The 20204-nt window shown below is 38.4% G+C and overlaps 1 protein-coding gene across 14 annotated transcripts in view; it reads left to right on the forward strand.

Moving 5' to 3' along the window:
- The window catches only part of MYBPC1 (myosin binding protein C1), a 96546-nt gene that overhangs the window by 22881 nt on the left and 53461 nt on the right, over positions 1 to 20204 (forward strand). For 6 of the 14 annotated variants that reach the window (XM_067009985.1, XM_067009979.1, XM_067009983.1 and 3 more), the window contains 3 exons: positions 11173 to 11283; positions 18657 to 18805; positions 19143 to 19260. In XM_067009985.1, coding sequence (XP_066866086.1) covers positions 11173 to 11283; positions 18657 to 18805; positions 19143 to 19260 — 378 coding nt within the window. Of the gene's footprint in view, positions 1 to 8727; positions 8767 to 9459; positions 9496 to 11172; positions 11284 to 18656; positions 18806 to 19142; positions 19261 to 20204 lie in introns of all 14 variants that reach the window. The other 8 variants (XM_059081930.2, XM_059081926.2, XM_067009978.1 and 5 more) reach the window with 2 other exon arrangements.

The raw sequence follows: 20204 nt of genomic DNA on the forward strand, positions 1-20204 counted from the left end.
AAAGCAGAAAGAGCTCAGTAATGATTGCCATGGAGGCCCCATAGAATTCCTCTGCATTATCTTTCATCAGTGTGTTTTAGAGTTCTTCCTTTGCATCTTACCTGCATAACCCAATCAGCATAATGAGGAATGGTGCTTTGATCAGTTTTCATTACATTTTTAAAAGAAAAACAACAATGATAAAAATATCACAAGCAGTTGTTGAGATGCCAGCAAATTTATTTGTAGTTTCCAAGTTCCCATGTGCCTGTGAGGGAAAAGAGGTGTCTGGCCTTCTTGGGATTACACCAATTTGGAAAATTATCTTAATTACCCAGATTTTTTAAAATTTAGTGTTTTCATGTTACTGTGTAAACTGTTCCAGATTTCACTAGTAATTTTGAACACTAGCATCTCATTTTGTAACACTTGTGTTCATGGAGATTTATATAATGATTTATATAGAGGGACAATATAATCTTAAGCAAACATCACGTTATTCCTTATTGAATTGGAAACATTTGTTTCTGTCCTATTATTCTATTTTCACTTTATATGGAGGTAGTCCAGTTTTTAGAAAATGAATAACCTTTATCATATACTTTTTCATGGATCCATAAAATACTAATTCCTTTGTCTCCCCATGGAGGAAGTCATTGTCATTACTGACCATTTGTCTTAAGTAAAGGAGCATTAGTCTTCTATAGAAGAAAGTTTTCACAGAGGTAGACCTGACAATTTTGCTTTGTATGTTTGTATCATCATTTTAAAAATTTATTTTTTATTTGTGCACTGAATAACATAGTTTAGATTCTGGAATAACCCACTATTTCTTGACTACAGTTAAGACCTTTCTCTTTTTTTTCTGGACAGCACTCAAAAGCATGTTAAGTATCTCTTTGTTCTTACTATGTCATATTTCATTAACTAATTCCTATGATATTTTTGTCTTCTATATATTAGTAAAATACTTTTTTTTCTTTCAGTACATTGGACCACTTTTCTTCAGCTAACTTGAATTTACAGCTCTCATAAAAGAACACATAGTGTTAGTATACTTACTTTGTCCTTGACCTTCAGTGGCTCCGTGAATAGTAACATGAATGCTAATCCTGGCCACATGGATCACAGTCTGAAGGTTATTTGCATATGGAATGCAAACAGTGCAAACTCCTAGAACTCCTCCCATGAGATGGGTTCAAGGAGGTTTGGACATCCTGGCTGAAGTTATTATAACATTCTTTACAAGGCTGATGGCATACGCCTCTGTTTCCAGATTTGGAAAGGTGCTTGGACTAGGCTGTAAGGCTCAGCCAACAGAGCAGATGATGTAATCCTAGAAGGCAAACTGTCAAAAGTTTAAACAAAGCCTGTGCCTGACCCTTAATCTGAAAAGTCATATTATATTTGTATGCTTAAATGCGAAAATGGCTTTCTGTAAGTTAAAATCAACCAACCAACCAACCAACCAACCAGTCTACCAATAAACAAAAACCCTTTTTCTTATACAGAACACAATATGATGAAAGAGCAAGGCCAGATGACCAAGAAAGGCATCCTGAAATTAGTAGCATTTTTTTCCTGACATTTGCAGAAGTTAAACGAGGTCATGGCCACATGCAGTCATGTGCCCAGTACATAAACTGCCACGTATGTATTTGCTCTACATCCCTAGAAAGCAAATCAATTTAGGATAGAAAGTGACATCCCTAAATAAAGAAGGTGGGTGGTGGAAGTTATTTCTAAATATACAATTCCCTTCAACCATTACTTACTTTCATCAAGGACAGGAAAATTTCAAAGAAAATACCCAAGTGAGAAGTAGACACAGTAATCATTGCTATTATGTATAGCCCTGGTTGAGAAAGAATTCTTGCATTAGCATAAACAAGATTGACAGGTGCAACAGACCTGCCCTCCAGCTTACACTAGAATCCCTGTCCTCTACCCTCCCCCAACCCTCAGTCTATCTAATTGTGTTTTTTTTTTTTTAAAGAAAATTAATATATTTTAAAAAAAGAAGAAGAAGACAGAAAGAAAAAAGAAATTTACAGAACCATTCAAGTCAAGTGTCACTCTTTTGTGTATCTTTCCCCTGACCATCCTAACTCACTTTCACGTCCCTTTCTTCCTCCTGCTTTTTCTTGGACTGATTGCTTCTGTCATTAAATCATCCTTTCCTTCACTTAATCCCATATTAATGTTTCACTCCTTTTCCTAACATGTTGTAAGTTTTGTGAGGGTCAGGCACTGTGTCTTCACACTCTTTGGGCTCCTTATCTCATTTCTTCCAGCAGCTGGCAGAGAGCTGCATGTAGTGATCTCCTAATAAATACCTGTAGAATGAATGATCAATTGAATTTCCGTGCTGGCTTAGCTGCTCATCATACAGACAATGGTAATCTAGATACATTTTCATTTCCATTTGCTGGACAGGAGGATGAACATCCCATGCATACTCTTAGTCAATAAGGTTTGGAATGCGATGCCAGTGCTTTATATTGTAAGATCAGCTCACTTAATGTTATTGAAAATGGTCACAGCTGGATAGAACATTTTCAGCACCTTAGTTAGTGCCCTATCTAATTAGTTGACATATATTCAATTAATAGCTCCAAGACTCTCACTTTTAAGAACGTCATTCATAGCCGTGCAGCCTTAATATCTTTTCCAGATTGACTGAATAATTCTGTGACAGGTTGGAAATGTTCTGAAAATTTTTTTGTAACCACAGAATGTTGTTTGGTTCTGATATCAGTCTTACAAGTAGTGTTTGTGGTTAGATTTGCCAACTTTCCACATTTACTGAGAGTCTCTGGTAAACAGCTGATTTCTCAGGAAGGGGTTTATTATTTGTTTATTTGCTTGTTTGCCTCTGGACTTGTCCATCCAGGTATCCTGTTCTCTAATACTGCCCACTTTGTCTTGGAGTTGAAATGATAGAGATGACAATAAAGAAATGGGTTTAACCAAACAGCAACATGAGAATTTAGGTATGCAAATCCCTTTCAGAATGATCACACTGAGAGATAATGTCCTGGAAAAAATAATGCTGCTGTGGCTTAGAATTCTTCCAGAATAATCACAGGTAGCAATTCAATGGAAAGCTAAGTATAGAGAATTTTCTATACCCTCAATGGGGCCAAAGATCTGCCTTCTATTCTAATGTTCATTTATTCATCTCAAGTATTCACTGAGTGTTGGCTAAATGCCAGGGGCAGGTCTGGGTGCTGGGTCCTGCCCTCCTAGAGCCAACTCTAGGGAGCTTTAGAGTGGAGAACAACCATCAGCAGAGGACAGTGCATTTCAGCTTTGGAAGCAGACAATTGTCATGGAGGACCATGGGTGGAGAATAATGTGGGTGCTCAAGTGGGATCATACCCTTTTTTTTTGATCAACCAACATCATATGTGTGAACATAGGATAATGAGACTGAGTCTCTTCTGTGCCTTAACAATTAGCCCTGTGGGATATTTCAAAACTGGTCCTACTAGTGGTTCCATGTGTACTAGCAGCATTAGAATCAGAGAATACTTTGAAGATCAGTGCTCATTTTAATGACTAAATTCTGATACATAAATTTTTATTTTATTTTTTACTTATTTTTATTTTTTTTAAAGATGACTTTTTTTAATTAATTTTTTTTTTTTTAAATTTTTGGCCGCATTGTGTCTTTGTTGCTGTGTGTGGGCTTTCTCTAGTTGTGGCAAGCGGGGGCTTCTCTTGTTGTGGAGCACGGGCTCTAGGCGCGCAGGCTCATTAGTTGTGGCTCGGCGGGCTCTAGAGCGCAGGCTCAGTAGTTGTGGCACATGGGCTTAGTTGCTCCATGGCATGTGGATCTTCCGGGACCAGGGCTCGAACCCCTGTCCCCTGCATTGGCAGGCGGATTCTTCACCACTGTGCCACCAGGGAAGTCCCAATTTTTGATTTTTAATTTTGTAACTTTTCAGTTTATAGTGGGTATATTTTTTGGTAAGCCCAATTGGGATAGTTACTGCCTCTTTTTATTTTCCTTCCAGAAAAATTACTGCCCTTGGTAATTGTTGCAGTGGAAGTAAAAACTTACTTTCTTTTCCCAGGCATCATCACTAACATTGCCACACACGATCATGAGTGAACCCTGTGTGTATTAACGATCTCATAATTTGAGATGAAGATTCTTTTGGCATGAATGTGATTGTCAGATGAGGAAGTGAATCAGCAGAAGTTCCAGCGAATTTCTCCTACATGCTATGATTTTTTTAAATTAAAAGAACGATTAAGTTTTTTCTTCATTTAGGTCCCTTTACATCTGCAGTATCTCTATCTTGGTGCTTCTCACTAGTGTGCTAAAATATTTTTGTGCTATTTTACCTTTAGGTATCAGACGATCAACCATCTACTAAAATGTCTCTGCTTTACCTGTGTATTCCAGCTACATGATTTCTTTGTAGTGAACTTTGTTAAAAATTAATATCACTGTGCTTCACGATTTTAAAACACAATGATTATAAAATACAACATTGATTTAATAGATTTGGGGGAGGAAAAAACTCATTAAATAAACGTATTTATGGTAAGGTGAATCCTGATTTCAGAAGCACCAAAGCATGGAGACATGTGTCTTCTCATTCAGAAAATATGATAAATTAATCAAATGCCTCACAACAGGATGAATTAATGTCAGCTGTTTTTGTTATTGCCTTCCATATGTGGTTGTTTTTGTTGCTGTTATTATTTTGGTAACATATGCCAATATTTACTACAACTGATTACTCTGCTTGAGGAATTCATAAATTTGTCTACATCAAACAAGGTATTGTATCAGTATTTAACTGAGGTTTGTTTACAATACATTTTAATTTTATATGCTTTTATTCTAAAATCTCAACAATTGTCCCAAGTACGTATACTTTAAAAATTGATTTTAAAAGGCAATTTAAGTCAACCATAGGTAGAAGTTATTTTATGCCCAAAAGAGCTTGGAGAATTATAGGAATGTACATGTTCCACTGTCTCTGGCATTCTCTCCCTCACATTCCAGATTTCCTTCTGTGGACCTCCCCCCAAAAATTCCAGGCTTGTAATATGAGACCAAGTTCTTTACCTACTTTCCAGGTGTTCTTCATTGGGAACTTCTGTGTTGGAAGAATCATTTTTATGGTTTTACAAATGCTATTTTCCCATGACTTAAAGATACATTTTGGTAAATTTCCCTTCTACATAGCTAGGGAAGATAGGTCTGTCACTTTCAGTCTGTGGTGTCATGTAGGCTGTATTCTTTTTTTTTTTTTTTTTTTTTTTTTTTTTGTGGTACACGGGCCTCTCACTGTTGTGGCCTCTCCCGTTGCGGAGCACAGGCTCCGGACGCGCAGGCTCAGCGGCCATGGCTCACAGGCCCAGCCGCTCCGCGGCACGTGGGATCTTCCCGGACCGGGGCACGAACCCGCGTCCCCTGCATCGGCAGGCGGACTCTCAACCACTGCGCCACCAGGGAAGCCCAGCCGTATTCTAAAGAGCCAAAACGAGACTTTTAAGTTTTCATCATCACTGTAGTCACTTTTAAATAGAAAACAAGAAAATATGACATATATTTTATTTTTTGTTTGAAAATGTTCTTTGTATGCTGCCATGCGTTTCATATATGTTTTGTTGGATCAGGCATAACCCAGAAGATTTGGATATTCAGTTTCCCTCCTAGCAGTAGAACCTGTTTTTCTATGGTAAATAAGAACAAGTAAACTTTTCATTCTTAACCAACTCAACCAAATTCAACCATGCAACTTTTCAAGTATTTTGGGTCAGAATCCCAACATCTTAGCTATATTTCCCAATCTAAGGGGATGCCAGGACCAGAACTACTTTTATTTATTTATTTATTTATTTAAATATCAACATTTTCTTTCATTTCTATTTATTTTTAAAATTTGTATTTATTTATTTATTTTGGGCTTACTGTGCGGCTTGCAGGATCTCAGTTCCCGGACCAGGGATTGAACCCAGGTCACTGCAGTGAAAGCCCAGAATCCTAACCACTAGGCCACCAGAAAACTTCCCAAAACTACATTTAAAAGAAGGGAAACAATAAATGTTACCCCTTGTCAACTGTATTTTTCTAGCACTTTAGTAAATTTGCACATGCATGTACAATGACTCAAATATTGAGGAGTAATTACTGTTTGGAGATAATGTTGGATCATCTAGAGTATCTTTTATGATACTTTGAAGCACTGCTTTCATATGTGTTGTCTTAATAGTCTAAAATAGTTGTGTTATGTCCCCCACATAGTCTTAACATTTAGTGGACCTTAAAAAAATTTTTATTTATTTATTTATTTATGGCTGTGTTGGGTCTTCGTTTCTGTGCGAGGGCTTTCTCTAGTTGTGGCAAGCGGGGGCCACTCTTCATCGCGGTGCGCGGGCCTCTCAACTATCGCGGCTTCTCTTGTTGCAGAGCACAGGCTCCGGACGCGCAGGATCAGTAACTGTGGCTCATGGGCCCAGTTGTTCCGCGGCATGTGGGATCTTCCCAGACCAAGGGCTCGAGCCCGTGTCCCCTGCATTGGCAGGCAGATTCTCAACCACTGTGCCACCAGGGAAGCCCCATTTAGTGGACTTTGAAACTACTCACCCATGAAATTTTTGCTGAAAAAATGGCTTCTCTTTTCGTTTTAGTTTTATGAACGTGTGTAAACACTCTTCCCAGTCATTTTGCATTCTAAACAATTAACTCAAGGGTTTATTAGGCACTGTGCACAAAGCAAACAACCACCAAACCTGTATAAGACGAAGTGTTCATCTGACTAAAAATGGTTCTCGTTTCTAGTTTATATATAACAAAGGAAGCTCCTTTCTAGGATGTAGTTGACTTTTAAAACTTCGTTTTCAAGAATTTTTACAGGACTTTAGATCGGGATTCTTTACATATTTTAGTAAATAAAAGCCTTCAGATAGGTGTCAAGAATAAAATACTACATACTGAGTTAAATGTATGGCAAATAAAATAGAAAAATTGCAAGGTATTTTATTTTTGGTTATGTAAAATTTTAATTGTTTAGCAGTCTTCTGAAATACAGAATTCCCCGAAGAGCTCAGAAATACCTATACTTCCCCAAATGCAAGATTTTGTGGAAAGTTAATGGATATTCCAGGAGAAAAGGATTCAAATGTGAACTAAGTTTAGGAAGTGTTAATAGTGTATCATTTCTTATCTCCATCCCCAGTGCCAACACACATGAGCACACTGATGGCTTTGAGATATACTTCGGTAAAAGCACACAAACAATACAATAAAACACAAGCATTTAACTTTATTTAGCCTAGCGTTTTCCAAGGTTCTTTGACCACAGAAATCTTCCTCTGAAGAATCCCAAATCCCACTGTATTCAGTGAATCACCTCTTGGGTTCTGAAGATATGACATTAAGGTTTTCTATATATTACATTACTTATTTTGTTAAAAAGTAACAAAACAGGGCTTCCCTGGTGGCGCAGTGGTTGAGAGTCCACCTGCCGATGCAGAGGACACGGGTTCGTGCCCCGGTCCGGGAAGATCCCACATGCCGCGGAGCAGCTGGGCCCGTGAGCCGTGGCCGCTGAACCTGTGCGTCCGGAGCCTGTGCTCCACAACGGGAGAGGCCACAACAGTGAGAGGCCTGCGTACTGCAAAAAAAAAAAAAAAAAAAAGTAACAAAACATATCTCTGGTTGACCGTTTAAGAAATTTCAGACTAGTAAATAATATATGTTGTATATATACTAATAGGTTATACCTGTGCTTTTTTACCTCTTCTTGTCAGAAATTTTTTAAGCACTTTTTAATTAACAGTCATGTGCATTTGTTTTCTGTAACCTATTTTATGTAGTCATTTAAGTTCACATTTTGAAACCCATAATTATTCTAATATTTTAAATACAAAGATTATTATTATTTATGCTGACACTAGTATTCATGCTTTGGGAGGGAAGGAGCACTGGTTCAGATAACACCAAACACCTATTTAAGCATCTAAAATGTAAGACACTTTGAAATTTGTACATTTTAGAAAAGGGAAGATTCAGTGTCTTTGCACAAACACTACAAGGCATATTTTGAATTTTACAAATGGGTAAATCTTTTACACATATATAAAATATTTGTAAATAATTTACAAATTGGTAAATGTTTTTCAAATTATATTGGCCAACACCAATATAATCTTGGCAAAAAAACAGATAAAGGCCCTATAATAATTATTGGTGAACTTAGTAAGTATGACAAGTTGATTTATACAAGTTAATGTTGACTTTTGTTACCTAAATATAGAAGGGGAATTAATTATAAGGTTTTCTGGGGGTATTGAGTTTTCAAATTACATAAAAACATATGCTTTTATGTCTGTGTCCAAATGGATGTGGTATATGAATTATGCTGTCAGTGACTTTGGCTACAAAATAAGAACTCAAAAACCACCTCCATTATTGATGTCATCAGGGTTAGATTTTTAGCATTAATTTTTTTCCTAGCTTACAATTATATAAAACGTTTGCATAGAGTACCATTTTTAAAGCTTTCATTGGGATTACCCAACTCTCTCACCCTTTTATTTGTTTATTTTTCTCTTTTGCCTTAAATACTGAAGTCTAATCTTTCAGGTGGAAAGTCTTCTGAGGCTTAGTCATCAGTTGAGTGCTTTGTGTAGTTTCTCTTCTTCTTTTGCAGATTTCTCTTTTCTCAGGATACTTGGGATGAAGTTCTTTTCTCAATTTTTTATTCCTCTTTCTTATTTCAGATGAAGAGGAAGCCTCCCCGCCTGGTGCCCTGCCTCCAGGTTAGGATGATTCCAACCCCTTTATTACTAATTGACAGTAAAGATAATGAACCTACAGAGCACCCGATGAGACAACGCTCAGAGCAGGGGACTCAGAACTTGTCAGTGCCAAAGAATGTTGGCTTTAATGGCAATATTTTTTTTTAACATGAGAAACTTTTTAAAAAGAGACTTTCTTTGTGTCTTTATTCCTGTCCTGCGGGCCTCTCACTGTTGTGGCCTCTCCCGTTGCGGAGCACAGGCTCCGGACGCAGAGGCTCAGCGGCCATGGCTCACGGGCCCAGCTGCTCCACGGCATGCGGGATCCTCCTGGACCGGGGCACGAACCCATGACCCCTGCATCGGCAGGCGGACCCTCAACCACTGCACCACCAGGAAAGCCCAAAAGTAGTAACTCTTGGGTATAAATTTTAGGGGCAAAAATGTCTTTCATTTCCAGCTATATACTCTTCCCCTGTTCTTTAGATATTTGGATTTTTAAAAATTTTATTATTGTTTTTTAAATAAAACACATACTTTTTATAGACGTTTTCAAAATTAAAGCCCTACTGATTTTCCATCCAAGCCAACTTCTAGCTTTTTTTCTCCCCATCATGAAAAAAGACGGGATTTGGGGGATCCGAGAAGGTTGAAGTCAGCACTCCATTTTCTCCCCCTACCCTTTGTATCATCCAAATCACACTTTCCTTTCAGGTTTGGGTAGTCGGGCCCTGGAAAGAAAAGATTCAGGTGAGCACACGCCAGAAGCAAGGCGTCCCGCCCCCATCCTAATATAGTAATCACTAATGACCTCATTTCTTGAAGCTGTATTTGATTCTAATCTTGGTTTTATTCCGTTTGTAGCTTTTATAGCAATCTCTTATTACATTCCTCTGATTAGAAAACGAATGCATTGAGAAACAGTTAATTTTGCATGATACACACACACACACACACATAAAATCAGGAATCTAGCCATGCATACCACAGGTTCATTTGTTTCATTATCACTATCATTTTTAACATTTGGCAAATACACAGAGATGAAGAGACTTTTAAAATCGCCATTCCTGGGATGTATCAACATTAGATAATAATTCATATTTTTATGGAAATTTACATACAGTTGAAAGAACACCTCCAAATTCTGTATGGAGCCACAATTCTGGATGGTTATTTATTTATTCGTTCATTTATTCATTCAACAAATTTGTTTGAGGGCCTACTATTATCCTGCTATAGGAGTCTTATGGGCCAGGCATTTTTGCAGACACAGATATAGAAATGAACAAAACAAAAACATCCGTGTCCTCTGGTTCCAAACATTAATGGCCACTATTTGCTATTACTATGAATATTACAGTTACACACAACATAAAATTTTAACATCAATTTGGGTATTTTTTAAAATTGTGTAATCATGTGACTACATTGCCTAACTTCCTTGTGAAAATGATGGCTTATGAATAGAAATACTAAGCATGATTGATATTTGCGAACTAAAATAACTAAATCTACATTTTCCTCCTTTTCAAGGAACATTAACAGGTTGAGAGTTGGCAACCCACGCATTTTTTTTCCAGTTATTAAGTGGCTAAAACGGAACTTCTCTTCATTCATTTCTCAGAGACAGGGGAACTTTCTACCGTTCTCTCTCCTACCCTCTTCATTGGAGAGGACTGCTGATTAATACCGTCTAAGCACCTGGAGTGCAAACTAGAAAATGCAAAATAAACTTCATTTCCAGCTTGTCTGTCTTCATGGGAAAGCCTCAAAGAGTTTATTTTTCTTTCTGTTTTTCTAGTTTTTTCCTTCCCTTTCAAGACGCTCCTAGAATTCTTGAAATCTGTGCCTGCAGGTCATGATCTGTTACTTCTCAAACTATGGCCACATCTATACAACCCTAATAGAATTATCTAGTCATACAACAGTGAGGCATCTAGAAAGTCAAGGCCAGACTTGTTTTTCTGACCTTTCCCACTTGAGCTGCAAACTGATCCATCCTTTTAGTCTTTTCCAACTCAGATGTTGTATAGACATGGCCTTATAGCCGGTCACCTGGAAAAACGATGAGAGTACTGCTTTCATAGCCTGCCCACCATTATTTATAAGGGGACAGGCAGGATTGGGAAACAAAGGAAACTTGGCTGCCAGGAAAGAATAACAACCTTCCTGAAAAGTTTTGCTATTTCTAGGAATTAGAAAATGTTCCTTGATCCCATCGTGGAAGAGATATCCCTGTAAGAATGGGAATCTGTCACTCTCTACTGATGGCTGTCGGGGAGGTGGATAGAAAGAAAGATGTTATATTTATCCAGGTTAATTAGACAAAGAGAAGCTTCAGTGTTGACAAGAACAAACCCAGGTAAGTCTGCCCAAGAAGAACCTGGCCCTGAAATGATCCTTTTCCTCCTTTCTGCTCATTAGAATGGTCTGTTGGCGAATCACCAGCAGGGGAGGAGCAGGATAAACAGAATGCCGACAATCAGCTGTCCACCCTGTTCGTGGAAAAGCCTCAAGGTGGAACAGTGAAAGTTGGTGAGTGCCAAGCATTAAATCCTGGATTTTTTTCTCAAAAAAAGATGAAATTCATGTAACATAAAATTAACCGTTTCAAAGTGAATAATCAGTAGCTATTAGTACACTCAGTGTTCTGCAACCAAGTTCCCAAATATGTACATCACCCCCAAAAGAAACCTTGTATCCCATTGAGAGTCATCCCTCATTCTCCCTCCAACCCCTGGCAACCACTAATCTGCTCTGTCTCTAAGAATTTCCGTATTCTGGATATTTAATATAAATGGAATCACACAATAATATATGACCTTTTATGTCTGGCTTCTTTCACTTGGCATAATGTTTTTACGGTCTATCTAAGTTGTGGCATGAATCAGTACTTCATTCCTTTTCATGGCTGAAAAATATTCTATTGTATTATGTACTAAATCCTGCTTTTTATAACCTGAAAAAGTGAGTGACAGCTTTCACTTCAGTAACCCGTACATGTAGTAGTTGAGTGGCTGGACCCTGGAGCCAGGGTAGGTTCAGATCAGTTTCCTCCTCTGTAAAATGGGAATAATACTACTTGTGAAGTACTTTGAACGGTACCTGGTATATCTTAAAGCTCAGAACCAGTGTTTGCTGCCATTTCAACACACCTCATTCCATAAGATGTTTATAAGTCTGCAGACATGCGGGATCATGACATTTAGTATCTCAGAGAAAGCTGGTCAGACAGATGGCTCAACTTTGGATATATTCATTCGAAACATATCGATTACACACCTCCTGTTTTAGACACTGAGTAAAACATGTGACCACTCAGAATTTACAGTATTAATGGGAGGAGCAAACAAGAAGAAATTTTTAAAAACAGATCATCACAAAGCCATCACAAGTGCCCTGAAGGAAATAAACAAGGTGGTAAGCCAGAGAATGACCAGGGGGTCCAGGAATTTTAACTAAATGAATTTTTATAAGGAACATACTGTAATCAGAACTAGTCTTTGACACTTACCAAATATTATGCAAATGAACACACAGCTGACTACAGTCTGAAAATTACGTCTTTCAGGTCTAGAATGTAGAAGCACACTGCATGTGAATCAAACTTTTTGCTGCTCTCGTGTTTCTGCAAGACACCAAAATGCTAGGATGGCCACTGGGCTAGAATTTTGATGTCCTTTGAGTCTAATGAGTCAATACAAACAGGAGTGTTGAAAAAATAAACTCAAAAAGATGGCAGAGTAGAAGGATGTGCTCTCACTCCCTCTTGCAAGAACACCAGAATCACAACTAGCTACTGGACAATCATCAACAGGAAGACACTGGAACTCACCAAAAAAGATACCCCACATCCAAAGACAAAGGAGAAGCCACAATGAGACGGCAGGAGGGGTGCAATCACAGTAAAATCAAATCCCATAACTGGTGGGTGGGTGACTCACAGACTGGAGAACACTTACACCACAGAAGCCCACCCACTGGAGTGAAGGTTCTGAGCCCCACGTCAGGCTTCCCAACCTGGGGGTCCGGCAATGGGAGGAAGAATTCCTAGAGAATCAGACTTTGAAGGCTAGTGGGAATTGATTGCAGGACTTCGACAGGACTCGGGGAAACAGAGACTCCACTCTTGGAGGGCACACACAAAGTAGTGTGTGCATTGGGACCCAGGGGAAGGAGCAGTGACCCCAGGGGAGACTGAACCAAACCTACGTGCTAGTGTTGGAGGGTCTCCTGTGGAGGCGGGAGGTGGCTGTGGTTCACCGAGGGGAAGGACACTGACAGCAGAAGTTCTGGGAAGTACTCCTTGGCGTGAGCCCTCCCAGAGTCTGTCTTTAGCCCCACCAAAGAGCCCAGGTAGGCTCCAGTGTTGGGTTGCCTCAGGCCAAACAACCAACAGGGAGGGAACCCAGCCCCACCCATCAACAGTCAAGTGGATTAAAGTCTTACTGAGCTCTGCCCACCAGAGCAACAGTCAGCTCTACCCACCACCAGTCCCTCCCATCAAGCCTCTTAGACAGCTTCATCCACCAGAGGGCAGACAGCAGAAGCAAGAAGAACTACAATCCTGCAGCCTGTGGAACAAAAACCACATTCACAGAAAGATAGACAAGATGAAAAGGCAGAGGGCTATGTACCCCATGAAGGAACAAGACAAAACCCCAGAAAAACAATTAAATGAAGTGGAGATAGGCAACCTTCCAGAAAAAGAATTCAGAATAATGATAGTGAAGATGATCCAGGACCTTGGAAAAAGAATGGAGGCAAAGATCAAGAAGATGCAAGAAATGTTTAACAAAGACCTAGAAGAATTACAGAACAAACAAACAGAGATGAACAATACAATAACTGAAATGAAAACTACATCAGAAGGAATCAATAGCAGAATAACTGGGGCAGAACAACGGAGAAGTGACCTGGAAGACAGAATGGTGGAATTCACTGCTGTGGAACAGAATAAAGAAAAAAGAATGAAAAGGAATGAAGACAGCCTAAGAGACCTCTGGGACAACATTAAACGCAACAACATTTGCATTATAGGGGTCCCAGAAGGAGAAGAGAGAGAGAAAGGACCCAAGAAAATATTTGAAGAGATTATAGTCGAAAACTTCCCTAACATGGGAAAGGAAATAGCCACCCAAGTCCAGGAAGCACAGCGAGTCCCATACAGGATAAACCCAAGGAGAAACATGCCAAGACACATAGTACTCAAATTGGCAAAAATTAAAGACCAAGAAAAATTATTGAAAGCAGCAAGGGGAAAATGACAAATAACATACAAGGGAACTCCCATAAGGTTAACAGCTGATTTCTCAGCAGAAACTCTACAAGCCAGAAGGGAGTGGCATGATATACTTAAAGTAATGAAAGTGAAGAACCTACAACCAAGATTACGCTACCCGGCAAGGATCTCATTCAGATTCGATGGAGAAATCAAAAGCTTTACAGACAAGCAAAGGCTAAGAGAATTCAGCACCACCAAACCAGCTCTACAACAAATGCTAAAGGAACTTCTCAAAGTGGGAAACACAAGAGAAGAAAAGGATCTACAAGAACAAACCCAAAACAATCAAGAAAATGGTCATAGGAACATACATATCGATAATTACCTTAAACGTGAATGGGTTAAATGCTCGAACCAAAAGACACAGGCTTGCTGAATGGATACAAAAACAAGACCCATATATATGCTATCTACAAGAGACCCACTTCAGACCTAGGGACACATACAGACTGAAAGTGAGGGGATGGAAAAATATTCCATGCAAATGGAAATCAAAAGAAAGCTGGAGTAGCTATACTCATATCAGATAAAATAGACTTTAAAATAAAGAATGTTACAAGAGACAAGAACACTACATAATGATCAAGGAATCAATCCAAGAAGAAGATATAACAATTATATATGCACACAACATAGGAGTACCTCAATACATAAGGCAACTGTTAACAGCTCTAAAAGAGGAAATCGACAGTAACACAATAATAGTGGGGGACTTTAACACCTCACTTACACCAATGGACAGATCATCCAAAATGAAAATAAATAAGGAAACAGAAGCTTTAAATAACACAACAGACCAGATAGATTTAATTGGTATTTATAGGACGTTCCATCCAAAAACAGCAGATTACACTTTCTTCTCAACTGCGCACGGAACATTCTCCAAGATAGATCACATCTTGGGTCACACATCAAGCCTCGGTAAATTTAAGAAAATTGAAATCATATCAAGTATCTTTTCTGACCACAACACCATGAGATTAGAAATGAATTACAGGGGGAAAAAAGTAAAAAACACAAATACATGGAGACTAAACAATACATTACTAAATAACCAAGAGATCACTGAAGAAATCAAAGAGGAAATAAAAAAATACCTAGAGACAAATGACAATGAAAACACGATGATCCAAAACCTGTGGGATGCACCAAAAGCAGTTCTAAGAGGGAAGTTTATAGCTATACAAGCCTACCTCAAGAAACAAGAAAAATCTCAAATTAACAATTTAACCTTACACCTAAAGGAACTAGAGAAAGAAGAACAAACAAAACCCAAAGTTAGCAGAATGAAAGAAATCATAAAGATCAGAGCAGAAATAAATGAAATAGAAACAAAGAAAACAATAGCAAAGATCAATAAAACTAAAAGGTGATAAAATTGATAAACCATAGCCAGACTCATCAAGAAAAAGAGGGAGAGGACTCAAATCAATAAAATTAGAAATGAAAAAGGAGAGGTTACAACAGACACCACAGAAATACAAAGCATCCTAGGAGACTACTACAAGCAACTCTATGCCACTAAAATGGACAGCCTGGAAGAAATGGACAAATTCTTAGAAAGGTATAACCTTCCAAGACTGAACCTGGAATAAACAGAAAATATGAACAGATGAATCACAAGTAGTGAAATTGAGACTGTGATTAAAAATCTTCCAACAAACAAAAGTCCAGGACCAGATGGCTTCACAGGTGAATTCTATCAAACGTTTAGAGAAGAGCTAACACCCGTCCTTCTCAAATTCTTCCAAAAAAGTGCAGAGGAAGGAACACTCCCAAACTCATTCTATGAGGTCACCATCACTCTGATACCAAAACCAGACAAAGATTCCAGAAAAAAAGAAAATTACCAATATCACTGATGAATATAGATGCAAAAATTCTCAACAGAATACTAGTAAACAAAATCCAAAAACACATTAAAAGGATCATACACCATGATCAAGTGGGATTTATTCCAGGGATGCAAGGATTCTTCAATATATGCAAGTCAATCAATGTGATACATCATACTAAGAAATTGAAGAATAAAAACCATATGATCATCTCAATAGATACAGAAAAAGCTTTTGACAAAATTCAACACCCATTTATGATAAAAACTCTCCAGAAAGTGGGCATAGAGGGAACCTACCTCAATATAATAAAGGCCATATATGACAAACCCACAGCAACCATCATTCTGAATGGTGAAAAACTGAAAGCATTCCCTCGAAGAACAGGAACGAGACAAGGATGTCCACTCTCACCACTATTATTCAACATAGTTTTGGAAGTTCTTGCCACGGCAATCAGAGAAGAAAAAGAAATAAAAAGAATACAAATTGAAAAAGAAGAAGTAAAACTGTCAGTGTTTGCAGATGACATGATACTATATATAGAGAATCCTAAAAATGCTACCAGAAAACTACTAGAGCTAATGAATGAATTTGGTAAAGTTGCAAGGTACAAAATTAATGCACAGAAATCTCTTGCCTTTCTATACACTAATGATGAAAAATCTGAAAGCGAAATTATGGAAACACTCCCATTTACCATTGCAACAGAAAGAATAAAATACCTAGGTATAAACCTCTAGGGAAATAAAAGACCTTTATGCAGAAAACTATAAGACAGTGATGAAAGAAATTAAAGATGATACCAACAGATGGAGAGATATACCATGTTCTTGGACTGGAAGAATCAATATTGTGAAAATGACTCTACTACCCAAAGCAATTTACAGATTCAATGCAATCCCTATCAAATTACCAATGACATTTTTTACGGAACTAGAACAAATCATCTCAAAATTTCTATGGAGACACAAAAGACCCTGAATAGCCAAAGCAGTCTTGAGGGAAAAAAATGGAGCTGGAGGAATCAGACTCCCTGACTTCAGACTATACTACAAAGCTACAGTAATCAAGACAATATGGTACTGGCACAAAAACAGAAACATAGATCAATGGAACAAGATAGAAAGCCCAGAGATAAACCCACGCACCCATGGTCAACTAATCTATGACAAAGGAGTCAAAGATATACAATGGAGAAAAGACAGTCTCTTCAATAAGTGGTGCTGGGAAAACTGGACAGCTACATGTAAAAGAATGAAATTAGAACACTCCCTAACACCATACACAAAAATAAATTCAAAATGGATTCGCGACCTAAATGTAAGACCAGACACTATAAAACTCTTAGAGGAAAACATAGGAAGGACACTCTCTGACATAAATCAAATCTTTTTTGATCCACCTCCTGGAGTAATGGAAATAAAACCAAAAATAAACAAATGGGACCTAATGAAACTTCAAAGCTTTTGCACAGCAAAGGAAACTATAAACAAGACGAAAAGACAACCCTCAGAATGGGAGAAAATATTCACAAATGAATCAACAGACAAAGGATTAGTCTCCAAAATATATAAACAGCTCATGCAGCTCAATATTAAAGAAACAAACAACCCAATCCAAAAATGGGCAGAAGACCTAAATAGACATTTCTCCAAAGAAGACATACTGATGGGCAAGAAGTACATGAAAACCTGCTCAACATCACTAATTATTAGAGAAATGCAAATCAAAACTACAATGAGGTATCACCTCACAGCAGTTAGAATGGGCATCATCAGAAAATCTACAAACAACAAATGCTGGAGAGGGTGTGGAGAAAAGGGAACCCTCTTGCACTGTTGGTGGGAATGTAAATTGATACAGCCACTATGGAGAACAGTATGGAGGTTCCTTAGAAAACTAAAAACAGAACTAACATATGACCCAGCAATCCCACTCCTGGGCATATACCCAGAGAAAACCATAATTCAAAAAGACTCATGCACCCTAATGTTCACTGCAGCACTATTTACAGTAGCCAGGTCATGGCAGCAAACTAAATGCCCATCAACAGATGAATGGATAAAGAAGATGTGGTACATATATACAATGGAATATTATTCAGCCATAAAAAGGAATGAAATTGGGTCACTTGTAGAGACGTGGATGGGCATAGAGACTCATACAGAGTGAAGTAAATCAGAAAGAGAAAAACAAATATCGTATATTAATGCATATATGTGGAATCTAGAAAAATGGTCCAGATGAACTGGTTTTCAAGGCAGAAATAGAGACACAGATATAGAGAACAAACGTATGGACACCAAGGGGGGAAAGTGGAGGGGTGGTGGTGAGATGAATTGGGAGATGGGGATTGACATATATACACTAATATGTATAAAATAGATAACTAATAAGAATCTGCTGTATAAACAATAAATAAAATAATATTCAGAAATTAAAAAGAAAAATTCACTGTCTTCGAAGTGCAATAAAGTGAGGTATGCCTGTACATGTTGTTTTATACATTTTACTTTTGCTGGAATTCCAAACAAAAATTATTTCCACTGATGTCCCCATTGCTCTTTTTCTGCTCCATAAACCTCAAAAGCAGAAGCAGAGTATCCTAAGAAGGAGGGTACTCAAAAAAAAAAAAAAAAAATCAGGGCCCTTTCATTGTTCAATTCCAGCAGTGCCAGTCACATCATAGGCTATGCAGTGTATTCCTGTCTAACTCTTTCCATCCAAGAGCAAAACAAATGGCAATTTTAAAACCACAGTCTGATTTATTTGTGCTTTTTTCCTAGGTGAAAGTATCACCTTTATAGCCAAAGTCAAGGCCGAAGATCTTCTTAGAAAGCCCACTATCAAATGGTTCAAAGGGAAATGGATGGACCTGGCCAGCAAAGCTGGGAAGCACCTCCAGCTGAAGGAAACCTTCGAAAGGCACAGTCGGGTATGACCTTGACCTCGTGCCACAGGGGCTCAGCCAGCTCATACCTCTCTGTGCATAAAGGGTCATTTTCGGTTCATCTTTGAGAGACTTCAGTCCCAGAACATCTGCTGGAGTTCCCATTCCTAGTGTTTACACTCTAATGTGGTTGCCCTGCTGTCCCCAGGGGCTTCAGAGCATTGCATTGACGCCTCCCATACTGAGAACATTGTACCGGAATCCCCAGATACAGACACGTCTTTAAGCCAATGCTGAGGAACTGGGGAAATAACTGCAATGTGATGGCCTCTTTCGGTCGGCAAGGTAGGGCTGAAATATGTCCGGATACATTTCATTGCAGGTGTACACATTTGAGATGCAGATCATCCAGGCTAAAGAGAACTATGCAGGAAACTACAGATGCGAGGTCACCTATAAGGATAAGTTTGACAGCTGTTCCTTCGATCTTGAAGTTCATGGTAAGAGAGACTTCTAGTCTGGATAAGTTTAATTTTTTTATGTTTACGAGGTATGAGATGATAGAGGAGAATAAGGCCATTTATTAGTATGAGATTTTGGAAACAAAGTTTCCTTTAAAACTGTGTGTGTTTCTGATTGTGGCAGTCTCAGCAAGCCTGCTGAATTAAATTGTTATGAGACAATTTAAAAACAGAATTTGGAGGAATTTATTGTAAATATCTCTTATCCATGCTATCCGTGCTATTCAATCTCTCAGATAAGGGCCAATGACTTTTTTTGCTGCTACTGAATGTACCTGTTTCGTTTGGTCCTCTTATTCCCACTCAGGTTTGGGGATAAGTTAATATGGGATGAAGATGCCAGGATACCCAGGTAGAAGGGAGGATTTCTCTTATAAGGACTGATGTCAGATATGGAAGTTCTTCATCTGTATGTTCTGTGTACTGCCAAGAGTGAATTTAATAGGAATAAATTAAAGGCATATATGTACATAGGGGAAAAGACAATACTCTGTTAAGTATACAAAGGGAAAGTTGACTTGGCAGCAAACATCATAAACTTAAAATGAATCCAAAGTGTGATGTAGCTACAAAAGACAAAGCTGAGGTAATTTAAAACCAGAGCATTGCAAGTGTTATAGGATCTAGGTTTAGGAAGTGATACCACGCTCTGTAACATGCTACTTGTTCCACATTTGAAGTAATGCCTTTGGCCATGGGTACCATACCTCCACTGGGATCCCCTCCTGGAGTAGGGTAAGTGGGAGATCGAAGAATCCAGGAACTACGCCCCATTCAGCTTGCATGTGTAGGTGAAGGAGGCCAGGCATTTATGACTCATTGTAAATAAGGGAACGGCTGTCACACAGAAGGAAAAGGCCCTTATCCATGTCCTCGAGGAGTGTTTAGGCAGATTAGAATCAAAAGGTGGAAATTAAGAGAAG

This window comes from Kogia breviceps, chromosome 12 (genome assembly GCF_026419965.1).
Source record: "Kogia breviceps isolate mKogBre1 chromosome 12, mKogBre1 haplotype 1, whole genome shotgun sequence".
NCBI classification, from domain to species: domain Eukaryota; kingdom Metazoa; phylum Chordata; class Mammalia; order Artiodactyla; family Physeteridae; genus Kogia; species Kogia breviceps.